Source organism: Eschscholzia californica, unplaced genomic scaffold (assembly GCF_041429995.1).
Source record: "Eschscholzia californica isolate CP2 unplaced genomic scaffold, dmEscCali1.0.p SCAF_5, whole genome shotgun sequence".
NCBI classification, from domain to species: domain Eukaryota; kingdom Viridiplantae; phylum Streptophyta; class Magnoliopsida; order Ranunculales; family Papaveraceae; genus Eschscholzia; species Eschscholzia californica.
The window spans coordinates 27,486,868-27,512,106 of NW_028238472.1; the positions used below are offsets into that span (position 1 = coordinate 27,486,868).

Here is a 25,239-nt window from a genome sequence, read left to right on the forward strand (position 1 = left end):
CGAAAAAATCTAATTGGGTGAAACCCCTTAGGATGAGTCGCGCCTTATAACGTTCAACAAAATCACCAAAATAACATTTTATTTTATAAAACCATTACAACCATGGTTTCTTTCCACGAGTCAAAGAAGTCAGAGTCCAAGTGCTATTGAACTCAAGACCTTCACGTCAGACATGAGGGGTGGAGGCAGTCTTATACGACGTCATTTAATCTGTGGTCAGAACATAAGTGAAAATTGCCCTAGCAGACGAGTTAGTTGTCGAAAAAATATAATCAACTAATGGATAAGGAGTTTGAGGGTGTTGAGATAGCAAATTACAAAGAATATAATTAGCCAAATAAGCAGGCTTGTTTCACTCCTGAATTCACTCCTGAATGGGCCAAGAGGGAATCAAAGCCAGATTACTTGAGTGACTAGGTGGGGGAGATCTAGAAACTGATGGAGAATTAGCCAACCCTTCAGAAGGATATTCAGACGAAGAATCTATGAAAGTGAAACAAGGTCAAAATCAACGGGTAAGGTTGTTGGAGATGATGTGGAAACACCCGAGTGCGTCTGAGTTTCAGACGAAGGTGGATAATCAATATTGTCATACAAGGATGGAGGTAGAAAAGGGGTTACATACGAGGCTTATAGTTGTCGAGAGAGACTATAAAGAAGGGATGTTTATCTTCAAAAATGTAACATTTTGAGAGTCAAAGAGATCTTTTCTCGTTAAGTCATTAATGTGGTTACCCTTCTTACCAATAAAAATGCCTGGTTAGGTATTATTATTTTGAACTTATGTTCAACATTAACATTATGAGCAAAACATAGGCATCGACACATGTAGAGGTTCGAGTAACCTGGTGGAGGTCACACAAAACCTCACCAAGTGACATAAGAGATAAAATGAAAGTTAACATTTGACTAATCAAATAGTGTGGCATTTTTAAGCCCTCATCCCAAATATCAAGGAGGTTCACTTGAAAACGGAAGGAACGAGCTAAATCAAACAAAATAATTTTTTGATGACAATCTAGGCTGCCATATTTAAGTAGTCGCTCAAAAAATGAAGTGTCTATATTTGTATTAAACTACCCCATATTGTTGTGGAGTATGGAAGCATGTGAGTCGGTGAATAATACCATCAGAATGAAATCAAAATTCTAATTGTTTAGCGAGAAACTTGTATACATTGTCAGAACAAAAAGTCTGAATAAGACAAGTGGGAGATATTGTTAAATTCGAATAAATCGACTTTATAATCATTTGATTATGTTTAATTATGAAATTAAAGAAAAATAAACGTGTTTTAGTATCGGACTTGGGCTGCATAAAAAATGTCTAAGTATATTTGGAGCAATCATTAACCAAAGTGAGAAAGTATCATTTATTGAGAAGCGATGGGATGAGAAAAGGTCCCCAAATGTAAGTATTAACTAAATGAAACGGAAAATTAGTTATAATAATACTATTATAATTATATATACTTGGAGCTTATGTTTTTGCACTTACTTTGCCACCACTTAGAAGTGATTTTCACTTCTTAAATGAAACAACAAATGACATAAAATTGCCGACTAGAACATTAGAGTTGAATTCGGCAAGTACGCCAAATATAAAGGGAACTTATTTTTTGGGGGAATTTAGCGATACCCCCTTACCGCTAATGTCCAATTAGTGATACCCCCTTTATTAATTGGATATTAGTGAAACTCCCTTATTTGCACTTAAAAGTACGAAAGTAGCCCTACACTTATTATATTTCCCCCCTCATGTCACTACGATTGGCATAACACTCAAACTTCGATATTTCCATGAGTTTTTCTATCTAATTTGCGAGTTCAATTAATAATTTCTATTAAACTTTTTAATTTTACTTTCAATTCATAATTTCAATTTGAATTTGTATTTTTTGAATTATACGAGTTATAATTAATAGAAAGAATAACATATATCGAGAGGTCTTCTTCAAACTGTCAACACATGGAAACATCAATTTTAACTCAAAACAAAGAACAAATGAGAAGTTATAAAAAATTCTTAGAATTTACGATTTTTATTTCAAATTGTTGTGATTTATTAATTTTCAATTTTCGAGTTGGTAAACTAGAAAAAGATGAATAAGAGAGAAAAATATAGGTACGAGAAATGAGGATAAGTCGAAAAAGCATGACATCGCAGAGGTACTAGTGATTGAAGAAAAAAGATAAATAAAATAGTGAAGAGAAGGGTATTTTCGTACTTTCAAATACAAAAAAAAGGGGGTTTCACTAATTCCAACTATAAAAAGGGGTATTGCTAATTCGACATTAGTGGTGAGGGTTGATCGCAAATTGCCCTTTTTTTCGACTTACTTTACCAATTTCAACGGAAGAACATTAGGGTCGAGTTCGGTGGACCATGAGTCAAATTTTGTAACAAAAATTGAATTAAGGCTATTAATTTCAACTCAGAACATTTAAGTTGAATAGAGTGGACCTTGAGCCCAATTTTGTAACAAGAATACACCGATTTTGCGGCGCCTCTAACCAAAGGCAGTCAAACTAGATTTACCAAGTCAAAAAAGTGTAGAGAGCGCTACTAACACTATCAGAAGACGCCTTTAAAACTTCCCATATGTCTTCAAACCAATTACACATAGCAACTAAATTCATTTAGATGAATTTGTGTGAAACCTTAACTTATTCACATATCACACGTACCCGTGAAGGTCGTCTAGTATTGAGTGGAACAATTAATGACCAGAACTATAATCTCGTGATTTCATATACCCAATGATCACTGCTTTCCAAGAGGCTACATTCCATATGACATCCGATCGAAAAGTTTACTAGCAATATGGGGCATCCTAGATTTTTGTATCCATCAATCTATGTAGTCTAAGAAAAAGAATCCTTATCAAACAATTCATCAAACAGTTTATTGGCATGTTCAATTTTCTCACATTTCACAAACCCATCAATCAAAGAGTTTCAAGAAACTAAACCCTCATATTCTATTTTATTGAAAACTTTTCTAACACAAAGATCAAATTCATGGATTAAATTCGAAATTAGGGTTTCAAATTGATCGTTGTGTTCAAATTAGAATGGATAGTATGGATAGTTTATATTCAAATTGCACTTCCAATCTCAAAAAAAGAAAAAGCAAAATAAACCTATCAAAGATGAATCTCAGTAGGTGTAGTTTAAGAGAGGCGGAATGAGAACCTCCGGGATTCAATATGAAGACCTGAATTAAAAAAAACTACCCAATCTAAAAAAAACAAAATAAATTACACTTGTCAAAAATGAATCTCAGTAGATGCAGTTTTAGAGAGAGAGAATGACAACTTCTGGGACTGAGGACAAAGATGATATCACCTTTTCCACGATTAGAGTCAGTTGTATAAATGATACGAGAACCTTCGGGATCAACGACGATGGAAAATCACCTCTACTACGGTTAGAGTCAGTTGTATAAGTGATACGATCATAGGAAAGATCGGAAAGACACAGAATATTCTGCTCGTATAAACAAGGGTTTGGCTAGTTCGCATTGAAACCCGATACACCATTATTACTACTAGTTTTTATTATGAACTAGTAGTACTACTACCACCATGGTCTTCTTGGAGAAGATTCGAAGAAGAGAAATCAAAGAAGAAACATCGAAGAAGAAGAAGAAAAAGAAGAAAAAGAAGAAGACAAAACCCTAAAAATAAGAAAAAATCTGGGTTTTGTAAGAGAGAAAGAGAATTTTGATGTGTATAGGTATTTTAGGAACCAAAAAAAATATAAAATGACTTGATTGATAATTTCTCATATTATTTTAGCCTTTATGTATCAATACTCATAATACTTTGACAACTTTTCGTCAATAAAAAAAGTTACTTATTTTTGTAGTTATTATGAATAATTTATTGACTCAAACAACCATTTTCACATTTAAGATGTCACTACTTACTTCTTAACTTAATGAGATTTTCTTTATTGTTTTACCTTGGACACTGAGAACAGGAACTTGGACTTGTGCCAATAATGAAAGTAGCAACTTGGGGACCTTTTGTACTAATCAATCTGGATGAAGAACATAAAACGAAGGTTGATCATCATGAAATAATGGATAGTAAGACGGTGGAAAGTGAATGGCTCGGGGACTGCCCTCAGATACTAGCAAGAAACTACGTCGATTCTTCTCTACCTTTTCTCTGTAGGCGTGAATATACCTTCAAATCAAATTGGAAGGTTTGTTTTTTTTTTTCTTTTTGTCTTTCTTACTGATAATCCATCACATTGTGCATTTAATTATTTGAGTGTCAGACTGTAACTTAGTTTAGGTGCATAATAGTCAGTTAAAGTAATCTTTAAACATAGAGAATGACTATTTTGTCAAAATATAGGACATAATAAACACCAAAGCCAGTGGCATTTTGAAATAATTACAAACTCCGTATTTATTAAGTGTAACTGTGACTTGTGGAATAGTATCTATAATTATTAGAATTTTTTAGTCCAAGGCCCGAAATAGGAGGGTACTTAACTATATGTCCACTCCTAAATTCATAAAGACTATAAGAGCAAAATAATACATGAAATGTAAAATAAGTCTAAAAGTGTACTTGTTTGGGAGCCCTAAGCCTAAAGCAATTTATTTGCTTTAAATATTGCCCTTCTATAAATATATTCTAAACTATAACTAAACCAAATGTTTCTTAGGGTTTGAGTCAATCATGATATTGTTTCCATAAATTATAAGAGAGAAAATTTATTGCCAAAATGTATTGTTGCTAAAATTCATTATTAAGGTATTTTTAATCTTAAAATATATCGAATCTTCTTATAACTTTTTTCATCTAACAACAAATTTAAATGTAACACGCTTTCGCACTTGTTTGGTTAAAAAAGAAGTTGAATTTTTAATCACCACAATCTTATTTTTATTAAAAATATTTCTGTAAGCTGATATGTATTTTGCTGGCATTTTCAATATTTTTCTAGCATTTTCTTGATTTTATTAGCATTATATGTGTAGCATGTGCTATGACCTAGTTAGAGTAGGTGAACAAAAGTTTGATTATTATCTACGAGGATTTAATTGATTTCAACAACATTATATAACATATCTTTTGAGTTGCTTAAATTAGATTAAAATAATTTTAAATTTTTTTCTAGCATTTTATTGGTTTTAAGAACATAATTATATAGAACATGTGTTATTACTTGGTTAGAGCACGTGAACAAAAGTCTGATTATTTATCATCAAAATTATGAAAATTTTATTATTTTATATTAACAACATACTTAGGTATAACATGTTCTTTGAGTTGCTTAGTTTATATTCACAAAATTTCTAACTTTTTTCAGAAATTTTACCGATTTTAACATCACAATTATATTGTAAAATAACATTCAATCTTGTTTTCATATAAAATATGTATGTAAACTGATATATATTATGCTGACATTTTCAATATTTTTATAGCATTTTACTGATTCTAACAGCATAATATGCGTCGTTAACAAAATTACATAAATTTTCCTGTAGCATTTCTTTGGTTTTTGCATAAATTTTGGCAGCTCTACCATCATCTTCTAAACTCTGAAAAATCCACCATATTTTACGAACATAAATAAGTTGAATTTAACTACAATAGAAGTATATAGATATCCCGTAAAGTTTTACATTTTTATTCTTTTACATTGATGCTTTCATAACATTAAATGTTTTTTTTGAAAAATCGACTACGATCTACGCTAGTCGTTACAAGGCATTGATACATCGAGATGATGTGCTAAGCACAATAACTGCCGAAATACTACTGAGCCTAAAGCCCGACGAATTAAATGGCGTATAGCTTGACGAATAAAATGCGCTAAAGCCTAAATGAACTACTTTATTTATACCCTAGTTCAATATTCTTGGATTTGCACTTCCATGGGATCGAAACCTGGGACCTTTGCATTGCAAAGTATATGCACTGACCAACTGGGCTACCAGTGGTCGGCTCAATGTTTATTTATTATGTAAATGCGCATGTTACTCGATCATGAAATATATGTTAGAGTGTTAGAGAACAAAGTTATACTGCCTCTTATAAGATAAGATGAATAACTAAGAAAGAGTCATGTGATCTTATCTTCACCCATGTAGGCCAAACATTAAATGGATATACTAAAAGATAATGAAAACATATGTTCTAAAACTTTCCATTAACTTTCAAGATTTTTAACGTATTTCGCGATATTTGTACTAAACCTTAGAGTAATTAAAATTAAGAGAAACTCATTACAGCATAATCCATTACAAGAACTAGTAACTTAAAGATTTTCATCCATTTATCCTTCAATTCATCTAGTAACAACCAGGTTAATTCAACTCTCTTCCTTTGCGCTTATATTGTAAATATTCGGCTAACATCCCGTGTGAAATTGTGGATAGTTAGATTCGACCACAAGTTCATCCACGTGCAAAATCACAAACAACCACATTCGCATCTGTAAATTTGTCAAATATACAAGTGTTCAAACAAGTGCTTGTGATTCCTAGAATGATAAAATAAAAAAATGTAAATGAATCAAAATGTACAAGTTTACGAAAAATCTGTACTATTCTACTACGGATAGAGTCATTTTGAAAGTAACGCTCTTATGTTTGTAAAATATATTGTTTTTTGTCAGTGTTAAGAAAATATTAGTTCCATTTCCACAATTTATCCAAAATCAAAGAAGTGCTACAAGAAATTTGAGGGCATTGCCGATTGTACAAGAAACACGCGCATTCAAAATTAAAAACGTAAATGATTTTCTGAGTAAGTTGGAAAATTACAAAACGTAAATATGCTATTAGAATCAGGAAAATGCTATGAGAATATATAAAAAGTTCGAAAAAATATATAATTACTTTTCATGCAAATTTTCTTGAGAAAACAGGATTTAAATTTGGCGGCTGTAGGCAAACTCAGCTTGGGGTTTATCTCCACAGATAAAACGAATCATGTTACCTAAAGTTTGGTCGGTTACCTCCAACTCTCCATCTATTTGGGGATGGGCCATAGTATTTCTATTTACGAAAGTTCCAAACATCTTCCATAAGGTGAACAAAAAATTACTAAGGAATTTTGAGTCACGATCAGAAGTAATTGATTTAGGTACGCCATGCAACTTGACAATTTCGCGAAAAAAATATGCTATAGGTGTGGCATCTGAAGTATTCCTACACGGAATAAAGTGAACCATCATGGAAAATATGTCAATGACCACAAGAACCTAGTCTACCCCCTTTGTGTTCAAGAAAGGCCTAGCACAAATGATGTTGATGGAGGTGTGGTGATGGTGGTACAGACGTGGTGGTAATAGTCGTGTGGTGATGTTGTTGGCTGGATTGTGGCGGTGGCAATTAAATGATGCTGGGGGAGGTGTCGTGATATTGTTGTGGTGATCTAAGAGTGACAAAACCTAGGTGGTGGTGGAGCTGCGCTAGTGATGATAGTGGTGGAATGGAAGTAGTTTTGTTAGTAAAGTTGTGATGATGGGGTGAAATGGTGTTGGTGGAGGTGGTATAGTATGTTGGTGATGGTGGTGAAGTAATGGTGGAGTAGTTGTGGTGGTGGAGTTTTACTGGAGTCTGTGGCAGGGGTGGTGGAGTTGCAGTGTAGGTGGTGATGGTGCTGATGGTGGGGGAGATGATTAAGTGGTTGTGGCGAAGTTGCTTTGTAGGTGGTGGTGCTAATGGCGGTGGAATGCTGGGAGAGGTGTAACAAAATATGGAATTGGAGTAAATTATTAAACTACTCCTCATCTTAATTCATAATATTGAGGAGGTTACATAAAGTAGAACAGATAATCATTAAAGAAAAGAATAAACATAAAATAGAAATATCTAAATATATGATGATCTGATTTCTTCTTTCCTCTGTATTTCCTTCTTCTTTTGGATACTATCTCCTTATTAGCCTCCCGCAAATTGAACGGAGAATAAACCAAAAGTTAGATTTGAAAAGTAATTCGATGAGACAACTTTGACATAAGGACGACCATTTAATTGGTTGTTGATCAAGCTTCGATTTGGTGTAGATAACTGAAATGATCAAGTAATGTTATGATAGTAATGACGAGTGAATATCGGTAATAATATGAGAAACTGGCTAGAAAAATCGAGAGCAATCTGGCTTTCGAATAAATTCCACACGAAATTTTAAACTGGACATAATCACACTAGATTCAAAGGTCCATCGCACTTATTGAGCTCGATCAAACAGGATGCAGAGGCCCGTGGCAACAAAAAATCGGCGCCGAAACAAAGTGATAATTCAAGACCGAGATTATTTCCCTACCAGGAAGAAACAAAATTACTGCTCGTACCAAAACTGCCTTTTTTTACGGTCTTTTGTAATGTCGATTGTTCACAATTTTTTTAACCAACTTAACAATAATTTATGTCTTGATCAAATCGATTGTAATATCAATTCATTCTTCCCACATAACCCGACCACTATGAGCCTATGAACCAACCAGCTTGCAAGAGACTATGAAATTACAATGAGTAAAATCAATAATGTTTGGAGACGCAAAGACCGTGTCTTGAATTAATTGACGAAGATGACGATCTAGCTATCATTTTTGTGATCAAAATACGATGAGAACACTTATAAAAAAAAATTGATACTAATCTTAATGTAAATGAAACTTAAAAAAATGAAAAACAATGTAACTTCGATTCTGGCGGACAGTAGTCATTGAAACGACTACTGCAGGCGGTTAAGCCAAAGCAAAATATGATCGAACTATACTCGTTAGAGTGTTTTGAGCTCATATACCATAATAGAATATGAAACAGGTGTTGGGATTTACACCCTTCTACTAATGTCTACACTAGTATTCCCAGGATCACATGCATAAGCCCATAATAATACTAAGTAAAACTAGAAAGATAAATACCTTATTCGCTAGTTTTTCCTCGAACCTTTCCAATTGCTTATGAGAAGACCAAGAGCTTCAAGCGTATCTCCTCTACTTGGGACACGAGCAATCAACTTGATCTCCCACCTTGTTGTTTAGCTAGCACACCAATGGTGGTTGGAAGAAGAACTCCTTTCTTCTTGACTAGATAGATAGTTAATGGGAATTAGCTCACTTTCTCCTCTCTACTTGATATGGTAGAGTAAGAAAGCTTAGAGAGAAATTCTACACCTCATTCTCTGCCTAAAAGTGTTTATATAGAACCCTAATGAGAATACACCTCCTCAAAGGTTTCCTAAAACACCCTTTAGAATAAGATTTAGGGAAATAGTCGAAAATAGCAACTATTGATATTTTCTCAATTCCTTAATGAGGAGGTGTCCAAACACCACGAAATTTTGCATTCATACTACTGGATATGTCAGAAATCTCCGCTCAAAATTTCAGCCCAATCCGAGCCCTATAAGTGCCCAAATTGGCTAAGGCCCAAAAATCCTGTTTTTGGCCTTTTTGTACTATCTTTGCCTAATTCCTTTTTAGGCCTATGAGATATGTTTATGGGACATTCCCATTGTTATATCTCACTCCCACTAGTCATATCCTAGATCAATTTGACACTTTTATGTGTAACCCGTTGTAGGATCCGATCGAAGTTAGCCGCGAATTACTTCGTAATTCGACGATCGTAGTTGGTCTCTAGCTACAACTCTACGATCCCTAAATCAATCGGACTTGATGATCTTCCACATCAATTGTCCTATTCGACAAATTGTTCGCATTGTCACCTTGGTCGAAGGACATCTACTTCAACTCCTTCAACAGGAGCAAGTTATTAGACTCCTCCTTCCCTTCATTTATAATATGGGGAGGTTACATAAAATAAAAACATATGAAAGAGACAAACATTAAAGGAAACAATAAACGTAAAATATTTTCAATAAGCACTTCAAATAATGTAAAAGTAGACTTCTAGTTTATTTTAAGCCGAACCTTGGGGGGGGGGGGGGGGGGGGTTGTGGAGCGGGACTTTCACAGACTTTCATAGACAAAATGTCCCGTGGACATTTCAAGACATTTCGGATGACTTATTATAGACAACATGTGTTCATAGACATTTTCAAGACATTGAGTTTGTAGACAAAATGTCTTTATAGACATTTCAAGACATTTGATCCATAGACAAAATGTCCTGAGGACATTTTAAGATCTTTAGTCCATTGACAAAATGTGTAATGCATATTATATTTGTGCTAATCAAAAATATATTTTTCGACTTTTGTAGACATCTGTGAATATTTGTGGACATTGATGGACATTTGGTAGACATTTATTATTTTAATATTATTATTATTGTTTAATCACATGAAATAATCTATTTATACTAATATTTCAAAAATATATTTTTCGACTTTAGTAGACATCTGTGAATATTTGTGGACATTGATGGACATTTTGTAGACATTTATTATTTTAATATTATTATTATTATTTTCTAATCACATGAAATAATAACTTTATACTAACATTTCAAAAATATATTTTTCGACTTTCGTAGACATCTATGAATATTTGTGGACATTGATGGACATTTGGTAGACATTTATTATTTTAACATTATTATTGTTGTTTTTTGAAAGACATTTTGGCTTCCAAATTTGTCCCAAATCCTTCACAAATCCATCAAACTATGAAGTCCACCAAAGTCTAGGACATATTTTGTCTACAATCGAATGCCTCGGACTTTCATAGATCTCAAATGTCAAGATTTGAATGCCTCAGACTTTCGTGGACTCTCAAGTGTCTGGATTTGAATGCCTCAGACTTTCGTAGACTCTCAAATGTCTGGATTTGAATGCCCCAGACTTTCGCGGACTTTCAAATGTCCACGAAAGTCTTGCTCCACTACCCCCCTTTAGTGCGTTGGCCTTATTATGCTATATTAGTTCTAGTGGTCATGTTGGTTGCTACCTATTAGATAATAAAGATTAAATTGGTTATTGGTGCACTATGTTTGATTTTCATTGACTCCGATATTTCAAAGAAATCACTTCATCCATATATTAGCCGTCTTATCTTATCTTTGATTCAATGCTCGATAACGAAATTAGATAAAGGAATTAGTTTGAGGTAATCATTAAAATGACCAGGATACACAAGTTAGATAAAAATAAACAGTTTTAGGCCAGGTTCGGGTTACCTTAACTCTAGGGTGATTTGATAAATTAAACAGTAAGACCATGGATGTGCGTTTTTCTTTAGTTTTCCAAGGATGTAAGTTGGGTTTTGTTTTCTCTAGTAAACTACACTCTGAGTTTAGCTACGGTTTACGTCTAATTTAATTGATTTAAATGTTTAAATTGCTCTTGCCTTAAGTTTGAAGTTTGATACATTTTCTGTGCAGGTCTTCTGTGACAACTTCATTGATGGGGGATATCATGTCCCATACGCACATAAAAGCTTTGCAACGGAATTTAATCTCGAGACCTACTTCACCACAGTAATGTTGATCAATTCATATACTTGAGTTCACACTATTACAGTAGGATTATGTAGTCACTTAGTGTTTGGATAGCAATTTACCTGAATTGCTTTTCCACGAACTAAGTTGATTGCTTCTATCCCGAAGATTAGAACTTGAAATCGCAGCTCTTCCACTTGAGACACCCAAGCAATCGACATGATCCCCCACCTTTAGAGTCAGTTAGGACCTTATTCAGAGGTTAAGACAACAATTCCTTTTTAGACTAGATAGATAGCTTGTGAGCTTTTTCTCCAATTCTCTCTCACTCTACTTGATCTTACAGATATAAGTAAGACTCGAATTCTCAATCTGAGTGGAAGTCTTAGAAGGAAGTTTACCCTATCTAGGATTCCTTCCCATGGCTGGCCAAGGCAGCCCACTAATCAATGAGTGGAGATGACTTAGACATTATATTTTTGATTGTAAGAAGGCCCACTCCCAATGTGCCACTATTCTCACATGTTCCCTCACGTCTGCGTTTTTTTAGCCTAACACGTATTTTTCTTTCTTACGGGTCATGTGGAGCACGTTTGACTTTTAAACCAATTACGTGTGGACCAAGCTCTGCTACAATGTTAAGTTTGTGGCGATCCAACTCAAAACCAATTGGCAATACGTATAAAGGACCTAGACATTATATTTTTGGTTGTTAGAGAGTGCATTCCCGATCTAGAACTATTCTCACACAATTACTCTCATTTTATATGTGTACGTGTATACTTGGAAATAGATATATGAGAAAGTTAGCACTCAAGAATGTGAAGGTGCTATGAAGAACAAAGGGAACGACCATCCAACTCGAATTGGATCAAAATCTTATTATGCTTTCATCTTCCCAAACTTCATGATACATAGGTACCAACATAAATGATAAAGTTAACACGTTTCTTCATATTTTATTTGGTTAAATTGTGGTTCATGTTTCTTATGAGAATTTTGGGAGATTGATTTCCAGGTATGGTCCTTGGATGGAAACGAATCTAGTACTTCCACTAGAACATAATACATGTCAAGTGATATCTGATTTCTTCCTTGAACCTTCTCTTAAGGTACCTCCATTTTATTTTATATTTTCGCCACTAATGTCATATTACAATACCAAAGTCTTAAGTACTATAAGCAAAAACTATTTTTCTAACTTACTTTCACTATACCATCATCATCAACATATTTTTGTCTGTTCCATTCGATTTGTGTGTTCGAATTTTTTCAGTTAGATTGATTCAAAACACGGACATGATTGATTTTCCTGTGTTCTATGCTCGAGTTAATTTTGTTCCTTTTTGTGTGTTTAAGGTTTTGTTTGATTTGTTTTTTGATCAATTAGTAGTTTGGTATAAACAAAGGTTACTGTTTTCTTAACATATATATATAGTTGTACGAACTGGATAACAAGTATTAGATCAGAAACAAACTTTTTTATGGTAGAAATGAAGTTATTGTTCACACGGTAACATGTTTTGGATAACAAACATGTGATTTGAATAAGCTGTAGTATGGTAGAAACAATCCGGTTTTTTCTTTACACATAGATATAGGTATTAGTGGTAAAGAATGAAAAGAAAGAAAAAGCACTATGGTACAAAGAAACAATTGTTTGTTGCTCGGAGAGTGTAGTTCGCATTTACCTAGAGAGTGTAGGAAAACAGTCTCATTATTTTATTTATACCTTTCAAATTTAAACCCTTACACAAAGAGAAGAGACAATTGTTTGTTTGCTCGATAACCGCCAAATTTAAATCTTTACAGAGACAAGCCTAAAACTCAAATATACTACTGGCCTAAAACCAATCTAATTATTTTATTTATACTGTTCAATAACTCAAGTTTAATAAGTCATTTCTCATCAAAAAAAAAAAGTTTAATAAGTCATGGATTTCACCTCTATTGGGAGTCGAACGCGGGAACTCAATCGTTTTGGATTACATGCACTACCAACTGAGCTATTAGTTGTCGGGTCCTCTTGGACAATACCATCCGTAGTGGATATAACCATTTCGAAAAGGGTTATTTCCCAAATAGTCCCCAACTTTTTGATCAGCTTCTTGTCTAGCCCCCTACTTTATCAAAAATATCCAGATAGCCTCCTTTTTGAGTTTCCGTTATAACTCCGTTAACCAGTCATCATTTCTCTCTCCTCGATCTCAGCACCTCTCTCTGCCACCTCATCGTCTTCACTCGCAAAGGTCGTCGGCGACCAATTTTTGGGCCGGCGACCTTCAAACATTAAAATAAGAAAAAAATATTTTCCTCTCTCCTCATTCTTTCTCTAAATTTTTATTTATTTATTTTTCTCTCTCTCTAGATCTGGTTGAACATGAATCAGATCTAGGTCTGTTCTGAACAGACCTAAATCTGGTCCACGGTGAACCAGATCTAGAGAGAGAGAGAGAAAGGAGAGAGATTTTTTTTTTAGAGAGAGATTGAGGAGGGACAACAAAAAGTTTTTTTTTGATGTTTGAAGGTCCCGACCGGAAAATTGACCGGCCGGTGAAGACGATGAGGTGGCAAGAAGACGAGGTGGCAGAGAGAGGTGACGGAGTTATAACGGTAACTCAAAAAGGGAACCATCTAGGTATCTTTGATAAAGTAGGGGCTAGACAAGAAATTGGTCACAAAGTTGGAGGCTATTTGGAAAATAACCCTTTCGAAAATTACAGTGGTCTTTTCAGTTATTTTCCTATTGTTGTAGAACTAAGGCAAACACGTTTCGTCGACCTTACACTTACTTGTCACATTAGAGATTAAAAGAGAAAGTGAATACATGTCGGTTGCATGAAATGAGTTTATATTAATCGTAGGTTAAATTCTCGAAAAACTCTTAGCATTTGATCAGTTGGAAAATCTAGTCTCACTACAAAAATGAAGAGTTTTTCCAGGGTCGAAAAGCCATCAAAAGAAGTAAATCGTCAGGAAAGGCTTTTTCTGATGGTACAAAAATTGATGAAATGAAACAAAGTCTGCCAATTAAAGTGGCGAAGGAAAAACTTTTTTCGACAGAGTGCTTTAGCCAAAAATGTCTTTTTCGACTACTTGTATCTATTAGGTCGTTGGAAAAAATAGAGCCGGGATAATTCGTATTCCCACCAATATTCCACTATTCCGAAGACAGATATCAATATACTTATATACCCACCATAAATAGTATGCCCTCACTATTTCCGAGTGCCTCTATGCTGTCGGAATTTTTTTTATTGATTTGTTTTTCTATTTTTATCCATCACACAAAACTATAATAAACCTGTAACATTACAATGAAAAACAATATAAATCCTATTGTTAAAGAAACTATTTTTATTTATAAGAAAGAATATACTAATTAAAGTTTTATGAACATACATCAAAGATTATAAACAAAAAGAAATACCTTCAACCAACACATATAAACAAACCTTTCATGAGAAGTGCGAAACAAGAAGTCAAGTCAACAACAAGTAACTAGTTGCAATTCAATTTCAAAAACTTTGTGCATGAATAGCTCGCTTAAACAAGAAAAACCGAGAGTGAAAGCGAGAGCTTGGTTCAGGGTTTGGGGCATAAGTGTTATTGATCATTTTGGATGGCAACCAAATGCCGTCGAAAAGATTTTTCACAGTAAGTTTTTTGTGTGAAGAAAATATTTTTCTCTTCCGAAGGAAACAAACTTCTCGCAGTTGGAGAAAAGTATTTTCTGACGCAAATGAAAATCTAGCCTCCCGAACATTGCAACGGTTTACCAGTCTAGCTGTCAATACTACCTACTATTTTCAACAACTTCCCCAATCCTGATCAAAGACATTGCCGTTGATATTCTTACAGGAGCCCTTCTTACAGTGTATTTTATAAATTAGAAACAATGTACTTAATTAACATATTGATTTCAGATCCTGCTATTGTTATTTTTATATTTGTTGATATCCTGGTTAAAAATATAATGAGTCTGATCTGTAAATTGCATAAAGATTTGGTCCATTAAAGATTTGTTTTGTTGCCACTGGTATTCTTTTTTGTTGGAAATTGCCATCCCTATTCTAACTATGTATTTTATTAATTAGGATGACCAAGTTTTCATCGACAAATGTATGGAAGATATGGACTCAGTTCAGGTATTTTCACTACTTATTTCGATAGTAATTAATTGTGAATAATAACTATATAATTAGTGAACCATTGATCTAAGATCAATTATTCTTGTCTTTTAATTGAACTTGTGGTCATCAAAATCAAAATCAATTGGCAATGAGTTGAGATCATCTATTGATTGTTCTTATGTGTGACATTCTTTGACCATAACACATGTCTGTTTTTCGATTTTGGGCGATGTGGAGCACGTGTTGCTTTTAAACCTACACGTGGGTTTAGCTTTGATACCATGTTAAGTGTTGAAATATCTTTCCATATTGCGAGATATCTCATATAATATCTATATTAGAAAGTAATAATTATTAGAAACTATTACATATTAGAAACTATTAGATATTAGTAAATAGTAAATTGAAAACTAGTAGTTTTCTAACTCTATAAATAAGGTCTTGTATTTCTTTTGATAATTATCAAGGAATAAAATAATTTCTTTAATCACTTTGAACTAAGTTTATGGTCATCCAACTCAAAATCAATCGATAATGAGTGGAGAGGACCTAAACATGTATTCCTAATTGTTAGAGTGCCTATTCTAATGAGGAACTATTCTCACATTATTAAAATTTACTACAGACAGGTTCTTTCGTTTTATAATTAGAGTGTGGTAAGTGACTTTGAAATAGTAGAAGAACCAATAGAGTCCCGTTTCCATTGTAATTATGAAAGTCACATCAACATCCATTCTTTAAGTGGTGTTTTAGGATCTTATCATGGAATTTCCATCCCTAAAGAATTTTAGCGAGGTAAAGTAAAGAATTTTAGTTAAGTAAAGTACTATGTAAGAACATGTTAGAATGATGTATTCTCCGCAATGTTAGCTAAATAGTTATTTGTCAAAAAATTACTACATTAATAATTAAAAAGAGAACATCTTTTGCTTTAACTACAAATCGTCAAAATATTATGTGGTACATAAAATTTAAATAATATCACTAATTAGCAATCAGGTCCCTTTCTACTTTTGATTATTCATCCACTAAACCCTTATTCATCCACTAAACCCTTATTCATTAAAATTCACTTTATCTCTCAATAAACCTAAGAATTTAGGGTATTTTTAGCTTCTTCTTCTTCTTTCTCGTGTTCCTTGGTTCTCCTTCTTAACCACTTAGAAAATGGTAATCTAAGATATTCTTCGCGATAACTTAGGTAAAAATCAAATTGTAAGTTAAGTAAAGTATAGAATTTCCTCTATGAAATGAAAGTTAAAAAGTTCGAAAAAAAATATATAATCATTATTTTGTGAAGAGAGTGTAGATTAAGAACTAAAACTATCATATCATTCTTATGTAGTTTCTTTGTTATATCTCATAATCATCCATTAAGAGACATCACATCCTTCTTTATTGGTATATTTATATACACACACACACATACTAAGAGATGGACGAAGTGTGCAGGTGGAAGATATTGCATTGTGTGAAAGTGTTCAAAGAGGACTCGAATCACCAACATATACCAGTGGCAGATATGTACCTTCCCTTGAGAAAGCCGTTCATCATTTCCACCGTCTTCTCTCTCACAACCTTACTACGTACTAATTCCGATAACCATTAGGGGTCTCACTGTGAAGTCCATTGTCAGCTATCTCATCTTGTAAAAACTAAATAATGAAAGAACGCGTTTGGTGACTTAAACTTTGTGAGATTCACTTTGGTTGATTGGTTACACTTTGGTTGATCGGTTACATTTGTCGGCATTGATAATAAGTAATACTTGAATTATTGATGTGTTAAAGCTATGTCAAAAAGTCCTTATGCAGAGTTAACAATACAGAAAACGAGGCTAAGCCTACCTATATATATGAGGTATGTAAAAGAATTCTATACATAGATTTAACAATGTAGAGTGTTGGAATCGGAGTCAATTTTGGCTCGACCCGACTCGTCAAACTCAGAAAAGAAATGTACCATTGCGTTCGTCTCGTCGAGCTCTTCAATTTAGAGCCAAGAATCACTCAATTCCGATTCCGGATGAATGAGAAATTCAAGGTTAAAGTTTGGACGAAGATCGGTTAAAATAGGTACTAAAACGTCAAAAGGGACAAAGTTAAATTGGGGACCATTTGGGCGAAGCGAGCACGTCCAGATTTGGACGGCTCGCGTTCCACCCGAGTTTTAGACGCGGGATCCGACGGTTGCGCCTGAAGATGAGTGGGACAGGAGTGGGATACCGCCAGACGCGTTGGATCAGCAAGATCCAACGGCGTGCGTCCACTCCGTGTCGGGATAGATTCGGGATTTCCCGAGATCTCACATCTAACGGCCATCTGGCTTGCGCAGTGGGCACATTTCGGTACAGATCTCATGCCATCTAAGGGCTGCCGTTCAATCCGAGTGTTTTAGCCAAATTTAATGGCCCAGAACTCACCCGAAAATCCCAGTTAATTAACCAACTCATTTCTAAGAGTTGTGTCCCAAAAACTAAGGGTTTTGTCCCCAAAAATCAAGAGATATGTCCCAAAATCAAGAGATCTCATGCCATCTAAGGGCTGCCGTTCAATCCGAGTGTTTTAGCCAAATTTAATGGCCCAGAACTCACCCGAAAATCCCAGTTAATTAACCAACTCATTTCTAAGAGTTGTGTCCCAAAAACTAAGGGTTTTGTCCCCAAAAATCAAGAGATATGTCCCAAAATAATGTACCTATTCAATTCCTATATAAACCCACCAAACCCACTTCATTTTTCAATCAATCAATTCATTCTCTTCTCTTCTTCTCTTCCCTTCTAACAATTAGAAGTTCTGGTTTGCCTAGAATATCTAATTAGGAAGTATTTCTAGAAGTTCTGGTTAGACTAGAATATCTAGAAAAAGGAAGAAAGAAATTTTAGAATGAAGTAATAATCATAGGTCGTCTAGAACATCAATTCAATTCATTCTCTTCTTCTCTTCCCTTCTAACAATTAGAAGTTCTGGTTAGCCTAGAATATCTAATTAAGGAAGTATTTCTAGAAGTTCTGGTTAGAATAGAATATCTAGAAAAATGAAGAAAGAAGTTTCGAGTGAAATTTGAATTTCCGAAGCATCTAGAAGATCATCCGCATTAGTCCAAGAGCTCATAATACTGACAAAGGTTCGTCCGCTTTCAGAATAAAGAAGTACCATCTTAAAACTCTGAAAGGAAAGTCGTTGTATCCCGAAGGCATACACCTTAACGTTTGGTACTGTTACGGGGGTGTAAAATGTCTTAAGGAAAGAGAATTTATTCTTGCCTCGACTACACTAACACCTATCTCGGTTAGTCCGAAAGAAGGAATATTGATAAATCATTATTCCTTAATAGTTTATCTCTCTATAAGTTAGAGAAAGGAAACTCTGTCTAAATCAAGCCAAGACAGAGAGAAATCGACTTATCGATTGATAACCAGAGGAACAACATAGAGAATGTGGGAAAGCCAAGCTATTTGGGACTATAATGTCCTTTTATTCCCCTTACTCCTAATTAGTCTTCTTCAAACCAATTTCATAGCAAGACACTGACTGCTAGCAGGGCCGGTCCTGACATTTTTGTGGCCCAAAGCGGAATTAAAAAATGTGGCCCTTCAACTTTATATATGATGTCGATCCAAATAATTTTTGACAAAATGTATTATGAGTTCTCTATTTAAATTATTTCAAAAATTTAATGAAAGTCACTCGGTTTAGAATCCATAGACTTTCTTTGCTCTTTTTACAAGTAATGACCCTCTTTATCTTCTGCACAATCACCAACATGATCATCGACCACCGACAATCAACTGATTATAATGTTTCTCTTTATCTTTTTAATTCTTTTTAATTTTGATCTCCCTTTTCTAGTTTTTTCTGCGAGGAGATGTGTGTATGAGAGAGAGAGAGATGATGGCGGCGGTGGTGGTGGTCAGTCGTGGTTTGCGATGGTAATTGATAAGGTGAACAAGAGAGATTAAAAAGAGATTGACCAACTAAAAAATAATTTCCAAGCATTCAGGTTTTTAAAATAGGTTGTCCTCTAACACAATAAAATCAATTAAGTCAAATTAAATTGACTCTTTTTTTTGGAAAAGTTATTGTGCCTATAATGCAAACTATTTGTACTTGTAGTAGTAGCTTTGTCATATTAAATAATAGTATATAAATTTGAGTCGTTAGTCATATTAAATAAGAAAATATCATAGTGCATGATTATATTATAACTAATTTGAATTTGTTGTTATATTTACAAATTAAAATTCACATTTATAGTAATATCAATAATGATATGTTTGTCAGTAAAGATGAACTGATAAAAATAAATCAAGATAATAATAAAATTATGAGTATGTAACAAATAAATTAATAAAAGAAGCCAAAAAAAATGAAACCACACTAATACGCGTAAGCATAATAGGTAATAAAATGTAAGAGAGGAACTGAGGAAGAGATGGGGATTGGAGGAACTGAAGAGCAAAACGTGTAATGTACTGCGACGGAATCAAAGAGAGATAGGTGGGAGTACGTTATAGTATGAGACGGAGGAGAGAGTAATTTTAAGGGAAATGACTAATGAGGTATAAAAGGCTTTATTGTAGGGCCCACATTTACCTTAAATCATGCATTTTGGGCCCCCAAGATGGGTAACTGACATTATTGTGGCCTTTCTCCTTTATAAAGTTGTAGGCCTGGCCGAAAATGATAAAGGCACCTCCTCTTCAAATCCTTCTAAATGTGGCCCCAAAATTTTGGGGTCCAAAGCGGCGCTTTGTCTGCTTTGGGCCCAGGGCCGGCCCTGACTGCTAGAAGAGAAATTATACTCCTACGTAATGAGATTCATGGAAATTTTGTTGCAAGGAAATTCAATATTGGCTCGGTCTGACTCATCAAACTCTAACTGAAGTCTGAAAGCAAAGCATTGCATTTTCTGACCGAGTTCTTCAGCTTAGAGGCATGAATCATTCAAATCCAATTCCAGATGAACGAGATGTTCACGTTTAAAGCTTGGACGCAGTTCAGTTATGAAAGAGACTAAAACTACAAAGAGGAGAAGTCAGTTAGGGGGGTTATTTGGGGAAAACGAGAACGTCCAGATCGGATTTGATTGTCCTTAGGAAGCAAGGTTTTAATTAATTCCGTTCATAGCGCCTGGTAAAGCAAGGTTTGCTTTGTCGCCCGACCAACATTGCTTACTTTGTTGCCTTGGCAGAGGGGCTTACGCCTGACAAAGCAGTGTTTACTGTGTCTGGCAAAGCAAGGGTTATTGTGCCTAGCAGAACAAGGTTATTGTGACTGGTAGAGCTTATTGTGCCTACGAAAGTAGGACTTATTGTATATTACATAGCAGTGCTTACGTTGCCTGACCAGCATGGATTAATTTATTGTCTGGCGAAGTAGGGTTAATGTTACCTGACCAGCATGGCTTAATTTATTGCCTGGCAAACCAGGTTTACATTGCATGACCAGTAGGACTTAATTTATTGCCTGGACAAGCAGGACTTACGTTGCGTGACCAACAAGGCTTAATCTATTACCTAGCGAAGCAGGGCGTACTAGTGAATTTCTTGGTTGGGGTTGTTCACACAGGACTTTTAGGTGTCTGATCAGTTGTAAACACTTTTGTATTAAACTTGCAGGGCTTCTTAAGTAGGGCTTGTATTGCCTGGTCAGTTGAAATACCGTTTTGTTAAACTGGCAAGGCTTCTTTAATTCTTGGCGAAGCAGTTCTTGTATTATCTAGTCAGTTAGGAACATCTTCGTGCCAAACTGGCAGGGATCGATTCTGTAATGTCTGGTGAAGTAGGGCTTGTATTGCCTTGTCAGGGATTGTACGAGGCTCCTTAATTAAGCCCTACCCTGACTCAAATATAACGAAGTCTAGCCTGGGGTTTACGAGAAGAATAGGGGAGTCCACGTTAGCAGGGATCCCAGTCAGCGGGGATCTTAAGGATTGATTATTAAACTTGGGCTTCAAAAGTCTTTCAAGGAGGAACACCCTCCTAAAGAATCTATCAATTCAGAAACATAATCTATTGAGAATCTTTGAACAAGGTAACTTCTGAACATCTAAGGATACGGGATAACCTCGAAGGGAAATCCTAATAACTTTAGACTACGAAATAGTAGTTTCCACCCGAAATGGTGAATCTCAACCGCCTCACCGACGCCTCCTTCCAGTCGGCCAACGCAACCTATAGAAGGTGATCAAATCGTCTCAAAGTAGACATGTTGGAAAACACGTTTAACATATATCGAGTAAGTCTCCAAAGGTTGACTTAATATTTACTTCTAAGGGTTATTTCCCAAATGGCCATGATGGGCCTAGAAAGTTTCCTTAAAAGGTCACCACCCGCAAGTATACGGGCGTCAAGTGATAATTCCGGTAAGACCGGGTCGATCCGCAGAGACTAAGAGGGTGTTTGATTTTTGCACTTATTAAGTGATTTTCACTTAATAAGTGTGGGCCGGCAATTTTAGGCCGTTTGTTTTTTCACTTAATAAGTGAATATCACTTGTAAGTGGGGTCAAAGTAAGTGCAAAAAAGTAAGCTCCAACTTGGAGCTTATTTTTTTGCACTTACTTTCTAAGTGCTAAAAAAGACATTTTTGTCCTTCTCCGAATATAATAATTACCAATATGATTATAACCCAAAAAAAAATCTTAAACAATTGATAAGTAAAAAAAAATCTTTTTATGACTTTAGCGATGACACTTTTCCTTTTCACTCATCCTTCACCTAATCTTTTCTCTTAAATTTTTTTCACATCTCTTCGTTCATTAGGCACGGAACCACCCAAACTCCATGATGCAACGTAAGTTCTTTCTCCTTCATACTTTTTAATTATTTGAGGTTAATATTTTCAACACAAAGTATTCATAAACCGTAATTCTCTTGTATCTAAACTCGCGAGCACAATGAATTAGTATGAAATACTAATATGTAAATACTTTAAGGTCAAAATAGACAATTTCTCATTTTTATGACATTTAGATTTAATATAAAAACAAAAATCAAGCACTTAGAAGTGATGGAAAACAAACGCCACATCACTTACAAGTGATATCACTTAATAAGTGATTATCACTTAGTAAGTGGTAGCACTTACAAGTGCTAAAAAATCAAACACCCTCTAAGTCAATCTATTTTAAATCCTATAACTAATATGGTTTCCTTCGAAAGTTGGTTTTTGTGATGAGAAAAATAAAAATAACAAGACTATTCAAACAATCGACGGGGATAGACAATAATGGTAAAAGGATCAATAAAGGAGAAATCTAGAGTTTCGGAATCCACCTTATCGTGTATGTAAAGTGACCTAGTTTTTCACAATCAAATGTTTTTCTTATAACTCAAGGGAAGGTAACCATTCGTACCAAACCTCAGAAAATTATAATCTTTTAAAACGACATAAACATCTAATATCTTAATTTCAAGACTAATATTCAAGAGATGCTCCAACTATTACTTACAAACCCTAAGCATGATACATTAAAGACTCTAAGTCTAAACATGTAACATCAAATTGTAAGCATAATTAATGAAGGAGATACTATAAAACAAGTGCAAAGAAATTAAATTTATCTATCAAAGCACATCGAATATATTTATCGTGAGAAAAATGTCATCCTATGATACAAAATTAAGGCTTCATCCTAACCCTAGATTAGGTGTTTAGGAACTCATGATAAACGGATAAAAACTAGTAAGTATGAAAGAGAACAAGAGAAACATAAAAAATTAACCACGAATTACTTGCTGATTTTCCCTCTGGCAGCCAAACAGTCCCTTAGGGAAGTATTTTCCAGCAGGCGGGAAAACAATTTTCTCGATAAACCAAACAGACCCTTAGGGAAATCGATTTTCTCGTCTTCTCGGAAACGATTTCTCTGTGGGAAAATTATTTTCTCAAGGAATTTTCTCGTCTTCCCCACTGATTTCTCTCTCTCTCTACTGTTTTTCTTTTCTTCTAAACTCTCTCCTTCTCTTATACAAATAAGAATAAGAAAAATAACAAAATCAATCCGAATTTCTTCTTCTTTCTCTGTAATTTCTCTCTTTCTATCTCTCTCTACAATCTCTTTATCTCTCTGTAATCTCTCATTCTCTCTGTAATCTCTCTCTCTCTCACAAAGAAGGAGAATACAAAAATAGAAAAAGAAAAATAATCAGAGATAAGAAAAACCGAATGATGATGATGATGGCTCTCGGTCCTTAGCCGTGTTAATCCCCCCACTGAGAGATCCCTTCCTACATTTTCATTCTCTGTTTTTATAGGGAAAAAATAAATGAGCCCTATTCTTTTAATCACATCTTCTCTGTAATTTTCCTTCTATACTCGGATTGATCCTCAATCCATCTTCTTTCCTTGTTCATCTCTCGGTTTCTCTCTCTAAAATATTTGACAATTCCGAACCGAAATCCTCCTTCCTCAATATCTCTTTCTCGGATTTATTCTTTCCATCAAGATATCTTTCCTTCTCTGTAAACATCAATACCCACCGAGCCCTCCCTCTCTATATACCTACCTTTTCCCTCTCTCTATATACTTTCTCGGTTTAAAAGAGAAAGTGTAATAATGGATAAGGTAATATCCCATAAATCTGGGTTAACACCAGTGGAGAAGGTGGATTGGGCGTGAGCTGTCATGAGAAGACAGATTCCGTACATCGTAGGCGAGCTCAGAAAGTTACGGCGCCATCTCAGATGATCCCACGCGTTGCTTCATCAGCAGGGACCGTTCGATATGCTAGGGATACTTTGACAGTATGGGATCGGGTGTACTGAAACGGTAATCCCATTGAATTCCCCACACACACCCATGATGACCGAACATAGCCCACGTAACGTCTTCATCGTCTGATCTGGTACCATCTTGTGCGCCATGTGTCATTGAAATCCCTAGGTTGACCTGATTTTGACCACAACTTTGACTCGCTCTATTTCGCACATCCGGACTCCGATTTGACTTCCGTTTTCGCCGTTGGATTCACCTCGGATTCTACTTTCACCCGAGCATCAATCTTGGCCAAAATTATCAGAATCCACAAACGACAATAGTACCCCTATTATCTATTTCTCCCGATTTCATCTGTTTTTCACACTAAGCTCTGTAAAGACACCTGAAATAGAAAAACAAGCAATTCATCAGAGTAACGGCTCGATATGGACTAACTAGCTCCAGTTAAGAGATTCAAATGGGACAGTTTCATGTCTCATCAAACATCCCCAAACTTAGATTTTGGGAGTCCTTGAGCAAAAATAAAACTAAACCTAACTCACCACTTTCGTAGGGAATCACGATTGCACTTAGCACGTGCAACAAGCCGTTAAACCTCTAAGTTACCCGAGAGGACGAGTTTTGTCTCGTGAGGGTTTGCAGTGAATGTACCCACAAAATTCAAAAATCTCAAAAATTCAGAAAGGTCTAAATATGATATGGACTAAATATGTTTATCCGGTAGATAAGTTTTTGAAAGCTAATAAAAATGAAATCCAAGTCAACCAAACCATACAAATGCTAAAAATTCCTTCACTAGTAATCTTGACTCGAAGTGCATGTGACCAGCCAATATGAGCATCATTTCAGTTCGGAACAGACAAGACCTCGATTACTTTCTCAATACATTTCGCCTCGACTTTTGCCTCACGGTCATATACTCAAAAATTAAAGTCATTCAGAAATGGTTCACTCAATGTGCGGGTACGAGTATGAACGAAAACTCAACACATAACAAAAGAC

The 25,239-nt window shown here is 34.9% G+C and overlaps 1 protein-coding gene and 1 long non-coding RNA gene across 2 annotated transcripts in view; one reads left to right on the top strand and one right to left on the bottom strand.

Annotated features, from left to right (window-relative positions):
• LOC147538065 (choline monooxygenase, chloroplastic-like) overlaps nucleotides 1–17,304 on the top strand; it is a 56,593-nt gene extending 39,289 nt beyond the window's left edge. Inside the window, exons 5-10 of the mRNA XM_086644407.1 lie at nucleotides 3,984–4,211; nucleotides 11,326–11,421; nucleotides 12,176–12,300; nucleotides 12,401–12,494; nucleotides 15,480–15,530; nucleotides 16,968–17,304. Of these exons, the coding sequence (XP_086500533.1) occupies nucleotides 3,984–4,211; nucleotides 11,326–11,421; nucleotides 12,176–12,300; nucleotides 12,401–12,494; nucleotides 15,480–15,530; nucleotides 16,968–17,108 (735 nt within the window). The 3' untranslated portion in view covers nucleotides 17,109–17,304. The remainder of the gene's footprint in view (nucleotides 1–3,983; nucleotides 4,212–11,325; nucleotides 11,422–12,175; nucleotides 12,301–12,400; nucleotides 12,495–15,479; nucleotides 15,531–16,967) is intronic.
• Nucleotides 1–23,987, bottom strand: part of LOC147538066 (uncharacterized) — a 30,356-nt gene extending 6,369 nt beyond the window's left edge. Inside the window, exons 1-2 of the long non-coding RNA XR_015226281.1 lie at nucleotides 22,627–23,987; nucleotides 21,811–21,906 (exon numbers count right to left, since the gene is read on the bottom strand). This is a non-coding gene — a long non-coding RNA (uncharacterized LOC147538066). The remainder of the gene's footprint in view (nucleotides 1–21,810; nucleotides 21,907–22,626) is intronic.
• Nucleotides 23,988–25,239: the final 1,252 nt, after the last annotated feature.